Source organism: Apodemus sylvaticus, chromosome 16 (assembly GCF_947179515.1).
Source record: "Apodemus sylvaticus chromosome 16, mApoSyl1.1, whole genome shotgun sequence".
NCBI lineage: Eukaryota > Metazoa > Chordata > Mammalia > Rodentia > Muridae > Apodemus > Apodemus sylvaticus.
The window spans coordinates 14,817,133-14,832,748 of record NC_067487.1 but is presented as its reverse complement, the minus strand read 5'-3'; the positions used below and the strand labels follow the sequence as shown (position 1 = coordinate 14,832,748).

At 41.6% G+C, this 15,616-nt stretch overlaps 1 protein-coding gene across 1 annotated transcript in view; it reads left to right on the top strand.

Moving 5' to 3' along the window:
• Dnah5 (dynein axonemal heavy chain 5) overlaps positions 1-15,616 on the top strand; it is a 251,296-nt gene that overhangs the window by 99,635 nt on the left and 136,045 nt on the right. The window contains exons 36-41 of the mRNA XM_052160127.1: positions 3,243-3,421; positions 3,910-4,097; positions 4,443-4,637; positions 8,704-8,838; positions 9,741-9,848; positions 12,526-12,679. Coding sequence (XP_052016087.1) covers positions 3,243-3,421; positions 3,910-4,097; positions 4,443-4,637; positions 8,704-8,838; positions 9,741-9,848; positions 12,526-12,679 — 959 coding nt within the window. The remainder of the gene's footprint in view (positions 1-3,242; positions 3,422-3,909; positions 4,098-4,442; positions 4,638-8,703; positions 8,839-9,740; positions 9,849-12,525; positions 12,680-15,616) is intronic.

Below are 15,616 nucleotides of genomic sequence, written 5' to 3'. Positions count from 1 at the left end.
GTGTTACAGTGACAAGTTTATTTATTTTTAGTTTTTCAGAAACAGATTTCTTTATGTGTTTTTGAGGTTCAAAACCCAATGTAGTTGACAGGGATAGTAAATGGTTATTCCCATGATGCATGTCAACATAGCTGGCCACTCACAGCTACTTATTTTGGAGAGATTCTTAGCTAAAAATCTACAAATTTTGATGATGAGTCCTATACAGTATAGTCTTAGTAACTATAATTCTATAATATAATTGCATGTCTGCTATCATATTTACTGACCCTACAAAATTGATATGAATCATTTACTTCCTAACTCCATTTCTGCCTCTGGTCATTATTGATTTATTCTCTGTGTATTCTGCCTACCTTCTTTCTAGCATGTGATTAAAATCATTATGTCTTTTAGTGTCTGGCTTATCTTACTTAGCAAAATTTCCTCCACCATGTGTACCAAACGGTAGGGTTTTATTCCTTTAAAAATCAGTCAATTAGTCAATTAATTAATTTTGTATCTGACTACATTATACTCTCCCCCTCTCCTCCCAGTCCTTCTGCCTTTCCTTCTTTTCACATCCATCCGTCCTCTATTTCTCTTCAGAAACAGGGAGGCCTTCCACGGATATCAACCAACCCTGGCATATCAAGTTGCAGTAAGACATGAGGCACATCCTCTCCTATGGAGACCAGACAAGGCAGTCCAGAAGGAGGAAAGGGTCCCAGAGGCGGGTACCAGGATCACAGATAGCCCCTGCTCCCACTGTTAGGAGTCTCACATGAAGACCAAGCCGCACAACTGTAATATGTGTGCAGAGGGGCTAGGTCAGTCCCATGCAGGTTCCAGTTGGTGGTTCAATCTTGCCAGCCCATGTAGAGCCAGGTTAATTGATTCTGTGGGGTTTCTTGTGGTGTCTTTAATCTCTCTGGCTCCTATAATCCTTTTTCCTCCTCTTCTGCAGGGTTCCCCAAGCTCTGCCTAGTGTTGGGCTGTGGGTCTCTGTCCTGTTTCAGCCAGTTGGTGGCCGAAGCCTCTCTGATGAGCTATGCTAGGCTCCTGTCTGTGCAGAATATCATTAATAAGTGTCAGGGTGGGCTTCCTCTCATGCATGGGTCTCAAGATGGACCAGTCATTGGTTGGCCCTTCCTTCAGTTTCTGTTCCATTTTTACCCTGGCACATCTTGTAGGCAGGACAAATTGTAGGTCAAAGGTTTGGTGCTTGGGTTGATGTTCCAATGACTCCATTGGAATTCTTCCATTCTTGTCTGATTAGAGGAGATGACCAGTTTGGGCTCCATATCCCACATTGCTAGGAGTCTTAGCTGGGGTCACCCTCCTGGGAGTCTCCATTGTCCCAGGTTTCTAGCTCATCCCAGAGATGCCCTTTTCCTGATTTCAGTTCTCACCTCCCTTTGTCCTCCCCACACTTGATCCCTCCTGTTCCCCTCTCCACCTCATCTCCTACACAGTTCCCTCCCTCTATCCACCCCTGATCTCTATTTTATTTTCCCTTCCCAATGAGGTTCAAGCATCTTCCCTTGGACCCTCCTTGTTACCTCCTTGGTACTTAGTTTTTTTGGGTCTGTGGATTATAGCATGGTTATTATATGCTTTAAGGCCATATGTGTTTGCTTTCTGAGTCTGGGTTACCTCGCTCAGGATGGTATTTTCTAGTTCCATCCATTTGCGTTCAAATGTATTGATGACATTATTTATAAGAGCTGATTAATATTCCATGCGTAAATGTACATTTTCTTTATCTATTTTTCAGTTGAGGGACATCTAGGGTGTTTCCAGGTTCTGGCTATTATGGATAATAGCTGCTATGAACATAGTTGAACAAGTGTCCTTTTAGAATGGCAGAGTGTCTGCTAGGTATATACCGAGGAGAGGCATAGCTAGGTCTTGAGGTAGATCTCCCAATTTTCTGAGAAACCACCAAATTGTTTCTCAAGGTGGTTGTACAGGTTCACACTCCCATCAGCAATAGCTATGTGTTCCCCTTGCTCCACATCCTCTCCAGCAAGAGCTGTTGCTTGAATTTTTGATCTCAGCCATTCTGACGGGTGTCAGGTAGAATCTCAGTTGTTTTCTTTTTAAAGACTAAAAACTATTCCCTTCCATAAAGCCATATTTCAAAAAGTTCATTCATCCATTAGCTGACAGTTGTATATTTTTATGTCTACTATGATCATCAATTATCTGACAATTGGGTCTTTCTTGGCCTCCAGTGAATATAGGAGGGTAGATATTTATTTTACTTTTTTGTTTATGCACCCAGATGGGAGATTGTTGGGGTATATGTTAGTACTGTCCATCTTTCTCTTTCTCTTTCTCTTTCTCTTTCTCTTTCTCTTTCTCTTTCTCTTTTTTCTCTTTCTCCTTTTCTTCCTTCCTTCCTTCCTTCCTTCCTTCCTTCCTTCCTTCCTTCCTTCCTTCCTTCCTTCCTTCCTTCCTTCCTTTCTTTCTTTCTTTCTTTCTTTCTTTCTTTCTTTCTTTCTTTCTTTCTTTCTTTCTTTCTTTCTTTCTTTCTTTCTTTCTTTCTTTCTTTCTTTCTTTCTTTCTCTGTCTCTCCCTCCCTTCCCCCTTCCTTCCTCCCTTCCCTTCCCTTCCCTTCTCTTGCCCTTCCCTTGCCCTTGCCCTTCCCCTTCCTTCTTCTCTCCCTCCCTCCCTCCCTCCCTCTTTCCCCTCCTTTCTTTGTTGGGGAGGAAGTTTATACCATTTACCATAATGACTTCACCAAGTCACATCTTCACCAACAGTATATAAGCCCATCACCAATGCTTATTTTTATTGTTTTTAGTAACATCCATCCTTTAGGGTGCCAGATGATGTGTAACAATATTCATTCCCTCATGGTCAGTGAGCCTGAATCAGTGTTAGTCTTTTGATATGAACAGACTTCTAGGGAAGACCTGTCAGATAAATGTCAATTCTCTATAACATTTTTTCATGCTTATACATTTGAATACTTATAATAAATAGTATCATAAAGCCTGAAAAATGTCAGTAAAGAAATCTGTTTAAGTGTTTACAGACTTCTTAAACTTATTTGGCCACAAATGATCTTCTTTTTCCAGAGCACATACCAGAGCTCACATGAGGACATTTGCCTTAGGATGAGGGTTTGCAAATTATCTATTGGAAGATTAGTCCTCTTTCTGCATCTTTTGATCACACACAGGTTCTTTTCTGCATGGTGTCTGAGAACTTTTGAGATGCCCTAGCAAGTTTCTAACAACAAGTTGGCTCTGCAGGTGCTACATCACATTGGCTCAGGCTCTGGGCATGAGCATGGGAGGAGCCCCTGCTGGTCCCGCAGGGACAGGGAAGACAGAGACCACCAAGGACATGGGCCGGTGTCTTGGGAAATACGTTGTAGTTTTCAACTGCTCAGACCAGATGGATTTCCGAGGACTTGGGCGGATATTCAAAGGTGAGCACTGTGCTTTCTTTCAGTGAGAAATTTCAGGTCAGGTGAAATTTCCTGTTAAGATTTATCTCTCCGGGTGGTCGACGCAGATTCCTGGCTGCATAGACTTAAGCTTTGGGGAAACATGATCCAATCTGGAGCAGCAATGACAGCAAAAGATTTGTTTATTTTTTCAAGAGCTGGGTACATTTTGGTGTCACTTTTTCCAGCTTGTTTTATTTGACAAGTTCAGTCTTAGCGGCTCTAGGTGGATGGGATGCTCATGTAATTTCCCCTTTGTAAAGCACTTGTCGTCAGTAATATGGTTGGATGTTTACAGACAGCCTGCCAGTGTCTCAGCTGCTTGTGGCCTCTGGATGCACCATTTATCTTCTAACCCCAGTTTCAAATAAACTGATCTTTGGTTCATTTTGGCAGCTGCATAATATCCGTTTTCTTGGTTTTCAAAAATGATGTACTAATTGGATTTTCCATTTAATTTCCTTTCTAAGGGCTGGCACAGTCTGGGTCCTGGGGTTGCTTTGATGAATTCAACCGTATCGATCTACCAGTTCTGTCCGTTGCAGCCCAGCAAATCTCCATTATTCTCACTTGTAAAAAGGAGCATAAAAAATCTTTTATTTTTACTGATGGAGATAATGTGACCATGAACCCAGAATTTGGACTTTTTCTAACCATGGTAAGTAAGGAACTGCTAGAAGAGCCAGCCATTGAAATGCAACCCAGCCTTGTCAGTCTCACCTCACACCTTTCCCCATTCCTGTGTCACCTGAGCATCATGCATGCAAACAGAGATCGTAATTATCATTTCTGTTGGAAAACCTTTAAGAGCTAAACAAAGCCCGTATTAATAACTCGTGACTTAGACGGTCCAGGCAAAGGACGAATGAGATATATAAATGAGTTGCCCACTTGACATTCCAGATCTGTGTTGTGAGCATGAGTCTCTTAGTATCACGCCTGTGTGTCCTAGCCGTCCCAGGAGTGTGTCAGTCATTCATTCTTAGGCTTTGCTTCCATGCAGAACCCTGGCTATGCGGGGCGCCAGGAGCTCCCTGAGAACTTGAAGATCAACTTCCGCTCCGTGGCCATGATGGTCCCTGACCGGCAGATTATCATCAGGGTGAAGCTGGCCAGCTGTGGCTTCATTGACAACGTAGTCCTGGCCAGAAAATTTTTCACGCTCTACCAGCTGTGTGAGGAGCAGCTCTCGAAGCAGGTGTGCTTGTTACTCTGAAGGTCTTTATGGCATTAGCCACATTTCTTCTTTCTGGTCACTGGAATATTTCCATTTCTTTTAAAGATTGTTAGGGAATGTCATATAGGCACACAACGCATTTTGATGAATCTATCTCATATTCTGTCCCCTCCAAATCCTCCTCTATTCCCTTCATTACTTTTCTCTCCAAATTTCATGAGTTCTTAAAACAATCAATTGAGGCCCCTTAGTGCTGCCCATATATGCGTGGATGTAGAGCTATCTACTGGAGCTTGGGTTGCCTCTAAGGTTGAATGCTTGTTAAAAACCAACTCTCTCAATCCCGGAAGCTGCCAATTACCAATAGCTTTTCAGCTTACACTAGAACTCTTGACAATGCACGTTTGGCACTAAGTATAAAATGACAAAGCTGATGTGTTTGTGCGTGTGTGTGTGTGTGTGTGTGTGTGTACGTGTGTGTGTGTGTGTGTAGGTACACGTGCATAGTGTGTACACAGGCACGTGGGGGACAGAGGCCAGCTTCATGAACTGTACCTAAGGTACTGTCCACCTTGGTTTTGACACAGGGCCTCTCACTGTCCTTAGGCTAGGTGGGTAACCTAGGATCAGTGAGAATTAGGGACCTGTTTCTGATTTTTCCAGTGCAACGAATTCATGCGTGTGCCGCCATGCCTGGCTTCTCCCCTGCCCCCACTGGTTTTCAAACTGATGTCAGATCTTCATGGTTACACAGCAAGCACTTGACCTACAGAGTTATCTCCAGACCCAACAAAATTGATTTTCTCTAGACTTCTGTTAAGAAGTACATTTAAAGGAATGGCTATTTTTAGCACAGAAGTGTTGTGGTTACTCTGCAAACTGACTCACGAGCTGTAATATGAATGGTATTGCTGTCGGCAATTTGCATAACCTGTGTATGCATTATGGTACAAAGTGATGTCATAGATTTTTGGTTCTTCTATTGACCCCCAAGCTCGCTCATGTATTTAAGTAAGCTTGTTGACTGATTGCTTTTTCTGTTGAAAAATTCTTGAAAGTTTCCTATATCTTTGGAACAGAAGACAAAGCCCTCAGGAGAGCTAATGGCTAGGAGACACGAGTTAATCACGAATTACATCCGTATTAATTATCTATCACTGACTAACAATTTTAGTCACAAGCTCAGTGGCCTGCAAGGGTGGACAGCAGTTCCATGTCTGAGGAACTGAACAGTTTCAGTGTGTCCTGTCTATGTCAGAGGCTGCAACAAGGCGCCAGCCAGAGTCTTGTTGCCATTTCACTCTTGATTGGACATCAGTTTAATGAATTATCTTCTCTCTCCCTTCCTCGGGTGTAGAGAATGTTCTGTGTCCCTGACTGCAGTCTTTGTCTTCACTGCTTCTGTTCTCCACTCCTTTGTCACATCCACAAAGCCCCCTTGAAATGACCGGAATCAGTGCACACAGAGTGGTCATCCCCTTGCAGATACCACTTCAGGCTCATGGATCTAGCACAATTCCATTTCTCAAAGGAAGTTTTCCCTTGTTAACTTTGCAGTCATTGCTACTTTGGGACACATTTACTTAGTCTTATATTTCTTTGTTGTTGTTCTTCTTCTACTTTAATTTTATTTATTAAAGAGTACACTGTAGCTGTCTTCTGACACACCAGAAGAGGGCATCAGATCACTTTACAGATGGTTGTGAGCCACCATGTGGTTGCTGGGAAGTAAAATCAGAACCTTTGGAAGAACAGTTGGTGCTCTGTTCTTAACTGCTGAGCCATCTCTCAGCCCCTCCTTGTTCTTCCTTAGACCTTGAATTCTTTGAATTCAGGAACTGACCTTGAATGCTTTCTGTGCCCTGCCCGTAATACCTGAGGACTGAGTGAGGGGTGGCACTCCCACCAAGGGCTTTTAATATGGTTTTTTGACTTTATTTAATTATAATTTTATTTTGTAAAATATATAGCATACTATATCAGCCATTTCAAGTGTACAGTTCATTAGTGTTAAATATATTTTTAGGAGAGCTACAGAACTTTTTCGTAATTTTTCTCATTGCAAAATTAAATCCTGTGAATTGACAGCTCCCTTTCCCCACCTCCTAACCCCTGGCAGCTGCTATTCTAATTTTCTACCAACTTAACAGATAACTCACATAAATGAAACAATACGGTGTTTTATAATAGCTTCCAGATGCATCTACGATGCGGTGTGGAGTTCCTTCTTTATGTGGCTATATAATAATCCACCGTGTGAGAGTGCGTGCTTTGCTTCTTCATTCATCTGAGGCAGGGCCACTGGACTTCTATCTTTTGTGAACTGTCATGTTTTATAAAAAAGAAAGAATCAGGAATATGTTTGGTGGAGGTGCAGCATGGTGAGGTGGAAGGGGTGCCTCTGCCCTGGTGCCTCTGCCCCGTGAGACATCCCTTCCTGTGCCCCTCCACCCCCAAGACAGGAGCCATAGGACAGATAGAGTATGGAATAAAGTTTATTTAGGGCATGCATAGGGGAGTTGAGAAGGGAGCAGAGACACAGAAAGGCAACAAAAGAAGAATAGGAACCGGCCATGAACACGTTGGGGGAGGGGGGAGATGGCAAAAGAAGGGGCAGAGAGGAAAGAGAGTAAGAGAGTGAGGAGGGGGCAAACAGCCCCCTTTATATTGAGTCAGGTACACCTGGCTGTTGCCAGGTAACTGTGGGGCGGATCCTAGAAGGAATGCTAACATGAAGAGTAGGGTATGAATATTATATATTGTTGTTTAAATGTCTCTTTGAGACTGGGCCTCCTCTAGGAGTGTTGCATCATATGTCTTAAAACCTTAAAAAGTCTACTTTTAAGGTTTTAAGACAATGTCTCACTCTATTACACACATTGGCCTGGAACTTGCCATCCAGTCTTGAAGTTGAAATCCTTCTGCATTCTCCAGGTGCTGGGATGAGCCTATGCCCATGCACCTGGCCTGATTGCTTCGTTTTTAATTTTTAGACCTGCCAGCTGTATTCCACAGTGGTTGGATAATGGAATTTTAATTATTCACCTCATATATGCTAGCATTTGGAATGTAGAACTTTCATAATTATTATCCTAAGCACAAAGCTGGGGCATGACTCCAGATTTAGCAGGATTCTTTCTCCAGGTGATCCTGGAGTGTGGCTTCTTTTCCTCATGTCTAATATCCCTACACTATTAGTAAAAGTTTGAGAGTGTCATGTCTGAGTTTAGTACTGCTCCTGAATTTTAGCTATATCCATACAGATGCATTTTCATATGTATGAAGGTAAAAGAATGTCACAGTCTAAGAGGAAATGTGCACCTTTCCCCTTATCTAGATACATCTTAGTTTTAATGCAAGGACTTAAGCTATGATGGCATAAGGAAAGACTTGGCTAGTTTTCAGTTTTTAACAAGCATATCAATAGAGAACATTCTTCTTTTACTTTTTTTTGACTTCTTAGTTGATTTGCTGTGAGTTTCATATTGTGCACCCAATCACACTCATCTTCCTGTAGCTCCGTTTCTGCCTTCCACCCCTGCAAACTGCTCCCACAAAACCAAACCAAACCAATCCAAGATAAACCAAAATCTCCAAGTGGAAGCTCTTGTGTGTCACGGCGTGTCACGCGGTATACCCTTTTGACCAAACAGCTTTACTTACAAATGATCAGACACTATCAATACTGGATCCTCACCAGGACACATCGTGGACATTCGGTTGTTTTGCAGTGTCATGGAAATCCTACACGTTGTGTCTGGAGGACCAGCCTTTTCACGTGCTCTAGCAGCTCGTAGATGGGGGAGCTGTTGGGTGGGTCAACTCAAAGTCCCGGGTCTGGGCCTGCGTGGGGGGTGGAGGAACTCTCTTCTGAGAGCTGCAGGGCCAGCTTCCCTGCACCATCCCAGGGAGAGGTAGGCTTAGCTCTCCTGAGCTCACGCCTTCAGGGTCTGCTCATCCACACACTTATTTTTTTTTTTAAGGAATCAGCATTAATTTATTATCACGAATGTGTTTTTAGCCAAATCCATATTGTTTGCATGGTAGGATATTATTGGAAATAAGTCCAACATCTCCATTTCTTCAGGTTCACTATGACTTTGGTCTACGTAACATCCTGTCAGTTCTGCGTACCCTGGGGGCAGCAAAAAGAGCCAGCCCCACGGATACAGAATCCACCATCGTCATGCGCGTGCTGCGTGACATGAATCTTTCCAAACTGGTAAGACTCATGGGGGGAGGGGGGAAGTAGTTCATCTGCTTAAGTATGAGTTTAATGAATCAGATTTAGAAATATTTATTTAAATTTATTTAAATGCCTAATTCTCAGATCAAGTGCTAGAGAGCAGAGTTTAAATTATTCATTTCAGAAGTTTCTTTTTCCCCATCAAATGGCTCACATCTAGTCAGAAATAGTTCTATTTCAATAGAATTGAATTGATTAAAAAAACAGACTACACACAGGGCTGGAGAGATGACTCAGCAGTTAAGAACACCTATGAACCTTGGTTGTTCTTCCAGAAGACCTGGGTTTGACATAGTGGTTGCCTCCACGGGCACCAAGACACATGCTTCATCAAATAAAACAATCGTTTTAAAAGCCCACACAATAAAGACCTAAATAGTTTAAATCATTTCTGTGTGGTAGCACCTGGTAAGTTTTACAAGGGTGTAATAATTTCCCATTCTTATAGTAGCTACTCATAACCCATGTCTAGTTTAAATGTCTCTCTATGTAGAATGAAAAAAAATGCTGGTTTTGTTTCAAAAAGAAGTATGAACCAGATTCCAACTAATTAATCTACAAATTAATTTTATTAAGAGGATCTATTTAGCTTAAGTTAGGAATTACAGACCTCTGTCTTCTGAATGGGGGATTTTATGAAACATTTGAAATGTAGATAGGGTTTTCTTTTCTTTTGCTTATTTATTTTTTTTTGTTGTTTTCTTTACTCATCTTAACTTTTTAATTATGGGAACCGAAGAACACAATATTCAAATCTAATAAAGATTCTATTCATACACTAATGATCATCCTGGCCTGTGTTGAGTGGTTTCAGAGTTTCTGCGTATTGTGTCTGTGCAAAAGTCATCACTCTCCTTTCTATCCCTTGTTCTTTGTAGATTGACGAAGATGAGCCCCTGTTTTTGAGTCTGATTGAAGATCTGTTTCCAAATATTCTTTTGGACAAGGCAGGCTACCCTGAGCTGGAGACAGCAATCAGTAAACAGGTAATGCATTTCATGGTTGCATACACTAAGTGCTCTCTCTGTGGCCCTGAGAGTGACACCAAGGCTGCAGCCTTTCTTAAGGAAAGGTCACTGTAGGTCATCTGATGACCTACCCCAATGGACTTCTGCTTTTCTGAAGATACATGTCCAGAGAGTCACATCTGAGTGTTGTCAACATTACTGAGGATCATTCCACTAGATTTAGAAATCAAATGTCACAGGGTGGCAGAGTCTGTAGGGATCCAGATGGTGTACTGGCTGGTTTTGTGTGTCAACTTGACACAAGCTAGAGTTCTCACAGAGAAAGGAGCCTCCCTTGAGGAAATGCCTCCATGAGATCCAGCTGTAAGGCATTTTCTCAATTAGTGATCAAGTAGGGGAGGGCCCATTGTGGGTGGTGCCATCCCTGGACTGGTAGTCCTGGGTTCTATAAGAAAGCAGGCTGAACAAGCCAGGGGAAGCAAGCCAGTAAGCAGCATTCCTCCATGGCTTCTGCATTAGCTCCTCCAAGTTCCTGCCCTGTGTGAGTTCCAGTCCTTACTTCCTTTGGTGATAAATACCAATGTGGAAGTGTAAGCTGAATAAACCCTTTCCTCTCCAACTTGCTTCTTGGTCATGATGTTTTGTGCAGGAATAGAAACCATGACTAAGACAGATGGCTTTACTGCTGGACCTCAGTTTGGCTCTGACATCTGCCATATGGTTTCCAGATTTGTGTTTCTGTATTCTATTTGTAGTGATGTCATGTGACTTCTCTACACCCATTTCGTCTGGACACTAGTCTTGCCTTCTGTGGTCTCTGTGATGGAGGATTCCATTGCAATGTGCCTAGTCAAGTCTCTGGATTTATGGACAGTTGCTGCTGTTTAATTAATTGAGTCTTTCTATGAGTGGAGATGAACTGTGTAAATGTTACATCTTAGTTTACCTTCCTTGAAGAAGAACTTTAGAAAAAAATTTTCTATCCCTATGGTCATTGGTTTATAACATAAAATTGATTTTCTTGAAAATATTTAAAATACAATTCAAATGTAGTTGCAATTCCCGTTATTTTTTGGGGAGGGGGGCGGGGGACTTGAGGATTAGTACACTGAAGTCTGCATTTACTGATCAATAAAGAGTAATAATTCATTCTGCAAAAATATTTTCTCATTATTTAACTAAATTAATGATAGACCTTCTAAAGGGATGAGTGATTTGTAAGATGGCCTATGCCAGATACCAGTTGGGCATGAACTTCCTGAACAGTGTGTGTTACATACAGATCCTCATTCAAAGTTATTTTTGCGTTTAAGTGTGTTCTTAGATAATTTCATAGACGTATACGATAACTCTCACTACTTTCATCTCTACTTTCTCTCATTTCCTTCCCAGCCCATCTAATCTTCAACTCTCATCTTTACAATCAATCCTCTTCCCAGATTCATGTCATTTTGTTTTTTCTTTGTCTTTCTGACCTACTGCGTTTAACCAGGGCTGACCATGCCACTATATGTTTGGAAGTGTGTGTATAACTTCCTCTCTATAGCTCAGGGAACATCCCGGGAGAGGGTGTGGAAAGAATGTATGAACTAGAAAACAGAAGGGTTGTGGAGTGGCATCTCCTGAGCTCAACGAAGCCATGGCATCTGCATTCCTGGACTCAACGTTATTCTGATCAAAATACAATCATGACGTATAGTGAGTTCAAGCACAGTATAGGTGTTCTTTTTTTTAATTTATTGATATATTTATTTACATTTCAAATGATTTCCCCTTTTCTGGACCCCCACTCCCCGAAAGTCCCATCAGTCCCCTTCCCTCCCCCTGTTTTCCCACCCAACCCTTCCCACTTCCCTGTTCTGATTTTGCTCTATACTGCTTCACTGAGTCTTTCCAGAATCAGGGGCCACTCCTCCGTTCTTCTTGTACCTCATTTGATGTGTGGATAGTTGTTTTATAAATAGATCTTAGACCTGGATGTTTTCGGCTCAGATCCCAACTCAATGGCTCCAAGTTGTATCTCTTGGAACAATGGTCATTCTATGCTTCAGTGTCCTGACCTGTTCATAGTAGCAGCCTTGCCATCTCATTTTGCAGATTAATATTAGAACATTGATTGAATGCTCTTGGGAGATAGAAACCATGGATGCACACACATTATAACTAGTGTTTAGGCTACTTGGAATTTACATGGGTTTTCAAGCAGTCTCACATATCATGCATTCTTCTGGTTATAAATATCATTATGTAAATGAAGTCTTCCAGATGTATTTTGCTATTTAATTCCCTATTCTTGAGTTTACACTCAGACTTATATTCAATAAAGCATTGGTCATTATGAAGTCAGTTCTCTGAAGCAAAATGCAGGTGATTCTCACTAGCTTGAGATGAAAGATTATGTTGGACTTCTCTGTCTATGTTTGCAGACATTATTTTTGTGTGGTAGGCTCTCTTTAATTGTGGCTAAGTGCATGCCGTCCTGTTTATTAATGGCTGCAGTCAGTGCCCTCCCACTCCTGGGTCTCCACTATGTAGTCACCCTACTCTCCATCCCCCCATCATTAATCATCTTCCCAAACTGAAGCTCCACAGCCATCAGTCCCTAACCTCCCGTTTCTTCTCCCCTGACTCTTCATCACTGTGAGTCTGGGTCACTGTAAATGTTCCTTAATATAAGGATTTTGCTGTGTTTCAGGTTGAGGAAGCTGGCTTAATTAACCATCCTCCTTGGAAACTGAAAATCATCCAGCTGTTTGAAACGCAGAGGGTGAGGCATGGGATGATGACCCTGGGGCCTAGTGGATCAGGGAAGACCACCTGCATACACACCCTGATGAAAGCCATGACAGGTACGGAGCAGCAATTTCATCGCCATGGGTGACACACAGTTGTAGCACATTTGAGTGCTCAAGAGAAAGGGGAAGGAACACATTTTTTTTTATTTTGTAAATAAAATAATTTTTTTTAGTTTACTGCTAATTGGGGACATTTAAGAAAGAATACATTGTGTTCATGCGCCACAGAAAGGAGACAATTTAAAGTGGCATTTTCATTGTGCTGTTGGTTTTACACATCTAATTTCCTCTTCATGTTAAGTTCCAGAAGAACCTGTTTATTTTATATAAAATCAAGGCTCAGATTCAGAAATACCCAAGGTCAGAAAATGGTAGATGATGGGTCAGAGAGTTAGGGTAAGGGTCTGTCAGCAAATTCCCAATACACCATGCCACTTCCAGCTAATTCCATAATACAACGTTACTGTCAAATAAACAAAAATATTTCCAATCTCAACCCTTAAATTCTGCCATGAAGTGCCATCTTAATCCCACAGCCCCACATTTATGCAGATATTTTTTCTAGTGAAGTTTAATAAGTGACCTTTATTTCCACATGCCCCCCCAAGTTTATTACCTTAGGCATCTAAGGATAATGAGTATTGTCCTGTTGGCTATTATTCTTGTATGCTCTGATTCTCACTGAACACTGATGCCTCTAAACATGTTAGCAGCCTGAGTGGTGGCAGAGCTAAATTGCAAAGTATTTATGAACTTCCTCTGTTGGAATGAAATATAACATTGGAGCTAGAGAAGGCTCTGTAGGATTCCAGTCAATGGAGCCCAGCTCACTGACGCTGGTCCACTGTTGATTGTTGCTGGAAACTGACAGTACCTTCGTCAGGGCTCTTGATACATTTGGTCTCATATTATTAGTCTGTTTGCTGTTTATTAACTTACTCTTGGCTTTAGTATATAAGGAAAACATTAATTATATTAAGCAGCCCATTGTTTTAGGTCGGAAAGTTTAATTATCCAAAAGACGAAGAAGATAATTGGGCGGAACTTCTATTAGAGAGGTTCAAGACCTGAGCATGTTGTTAGCTGGTTCACAATGCAATTCCTGTGAATTGTTTCTTTAATATTATGTTCTTTGCAGTTTGCCGTGTTTTATATTAGAAGCAGGGAAATAAGCTTGCAAACGCAAGGTTAACAGTGTAGCAGGGAGACATGCATAAGTGCAGATAATTAGGACCGAACATGTCATTGTTAGGGGGAAGGTTTGACATACAATGGGAACAGAGGAAGAGGGAATGAGAAACTTTCTAAGCCATTATAGAGTCTTACAGGGGAGGCACTGCTTCCTCTGAGACATAAGGCTTGAGGAGCTGATGGGTAAAGGGAATTTGTCACAGAAGGAAGAACCTATGAAGGATGAGTGATGGGAAAGTGTGGGGTAATTTGGCGTGGCACTTGAGTATGGTTGGAATACAATTTGTTTGTGGGTAGTGGTGGGGCTGGTTGTCATAAGGCTGAGGGTAGAGGTGTAGTCTTGGCATCAAGTGTCACTCAGCTTTAGCAATCCCTTGCTGTAGATGTCACTGTCTTGGAGAGGCCCCAGTCTAGCTTCAGAAATATCTCTCAAATTTTAGTGCCATACTCATCTCAATATGAGGAAGTGACTCAAACAAAAGTTAATATCCCTGAGTTAGCCATATCCTTAACTAGTAGAGGAGAGGAGCTGATGGCCAATGTCCCACTTCATAGTTTTTTGAAGTTTATTCCATAGTTGACTAGTTAAGTGAGGTGCTAGTTACTGGCTTATTCTGCTTCTTTGTCCCTTTATTGAAGACTCAGAGAATCCAATTCCTTACTTCTGTTTCCGCCTTCATGAAGCTCAATAAGGGAAGCATCTGTCTTGGAGATGGGGAGCGTTCTAAGCATACTAAGTCCCTGGGTTTCCTTCTGTGTGTCTGAAGAAGCCATTGAGCTCAGTTTGTCATGGTCACTCCTGCTTGCAGAAAACCATCTGATGGCCATGGAGAGAAGAGATTATGGAAGGGAGGTGTGTAAGAATTGACAGTAAGAAAAGGTGTTCACACCAGGTCTACAATGGTGGAGGGATCAGGACTCAGTCAAGAAATACCTAGAGAAGACTCAAGAGGAATATATCTAAGCCAGTCATTAAAGTCAGAGATTTATTCTTACAGTGTTGTTTTTCTTTTAAATAAAATGTTATTGTATCTTAAAAGAAAATGAAAGCTCTATCTCCTGGATGTCTTTTGATGGTTTATATTTTATGTGCAATAGAAGAAATGCAGTTGGTCAATGAAACTGACCAACATACACTTAAAGATTTTTATAAAGTGTGATTATATTAAAAAAAGTAGTGTAGCCAGTGCAGTATGGATGTTACCTATTGCAAAAGCTCAGCTGTGGTTGGGTTGAACTTTTGCCTCATAAAGTTCTGCAAATAATTACCCTAATTAGCTTTGTTACTTCTAAAAATTAGAAATGTGGTTCTGTTTTCTCAAGTGGTGTTTTAGTTAAGATTCTGTAGGGAAACTCATGCAGTAGGGGACACACATAGACAGTACACACACACACACACACACACACACACACACGCGCGCGCACACAGACATACACACAGATATATACACACAGACACACACTCAGACACTACACACACTGATACTATATACACACAGACATTACACACATAAACATGCACACACAGACCCCCCACAGATACATATATGCAGACATACTCACAGACACATACACATGCACACACATCCAGACACACACAGAGACACACAGACACATTCATGCACACACATATACACATGCACACACACATGCACACAGACACACACACATGTACACACAAAGACACATATACATGCACACATAGAGACACTCACACAGACACAGACACATTCATGCACACACATAAACACATGCACACACACATGCACACAGACACACACGTACACACAAAGACACATA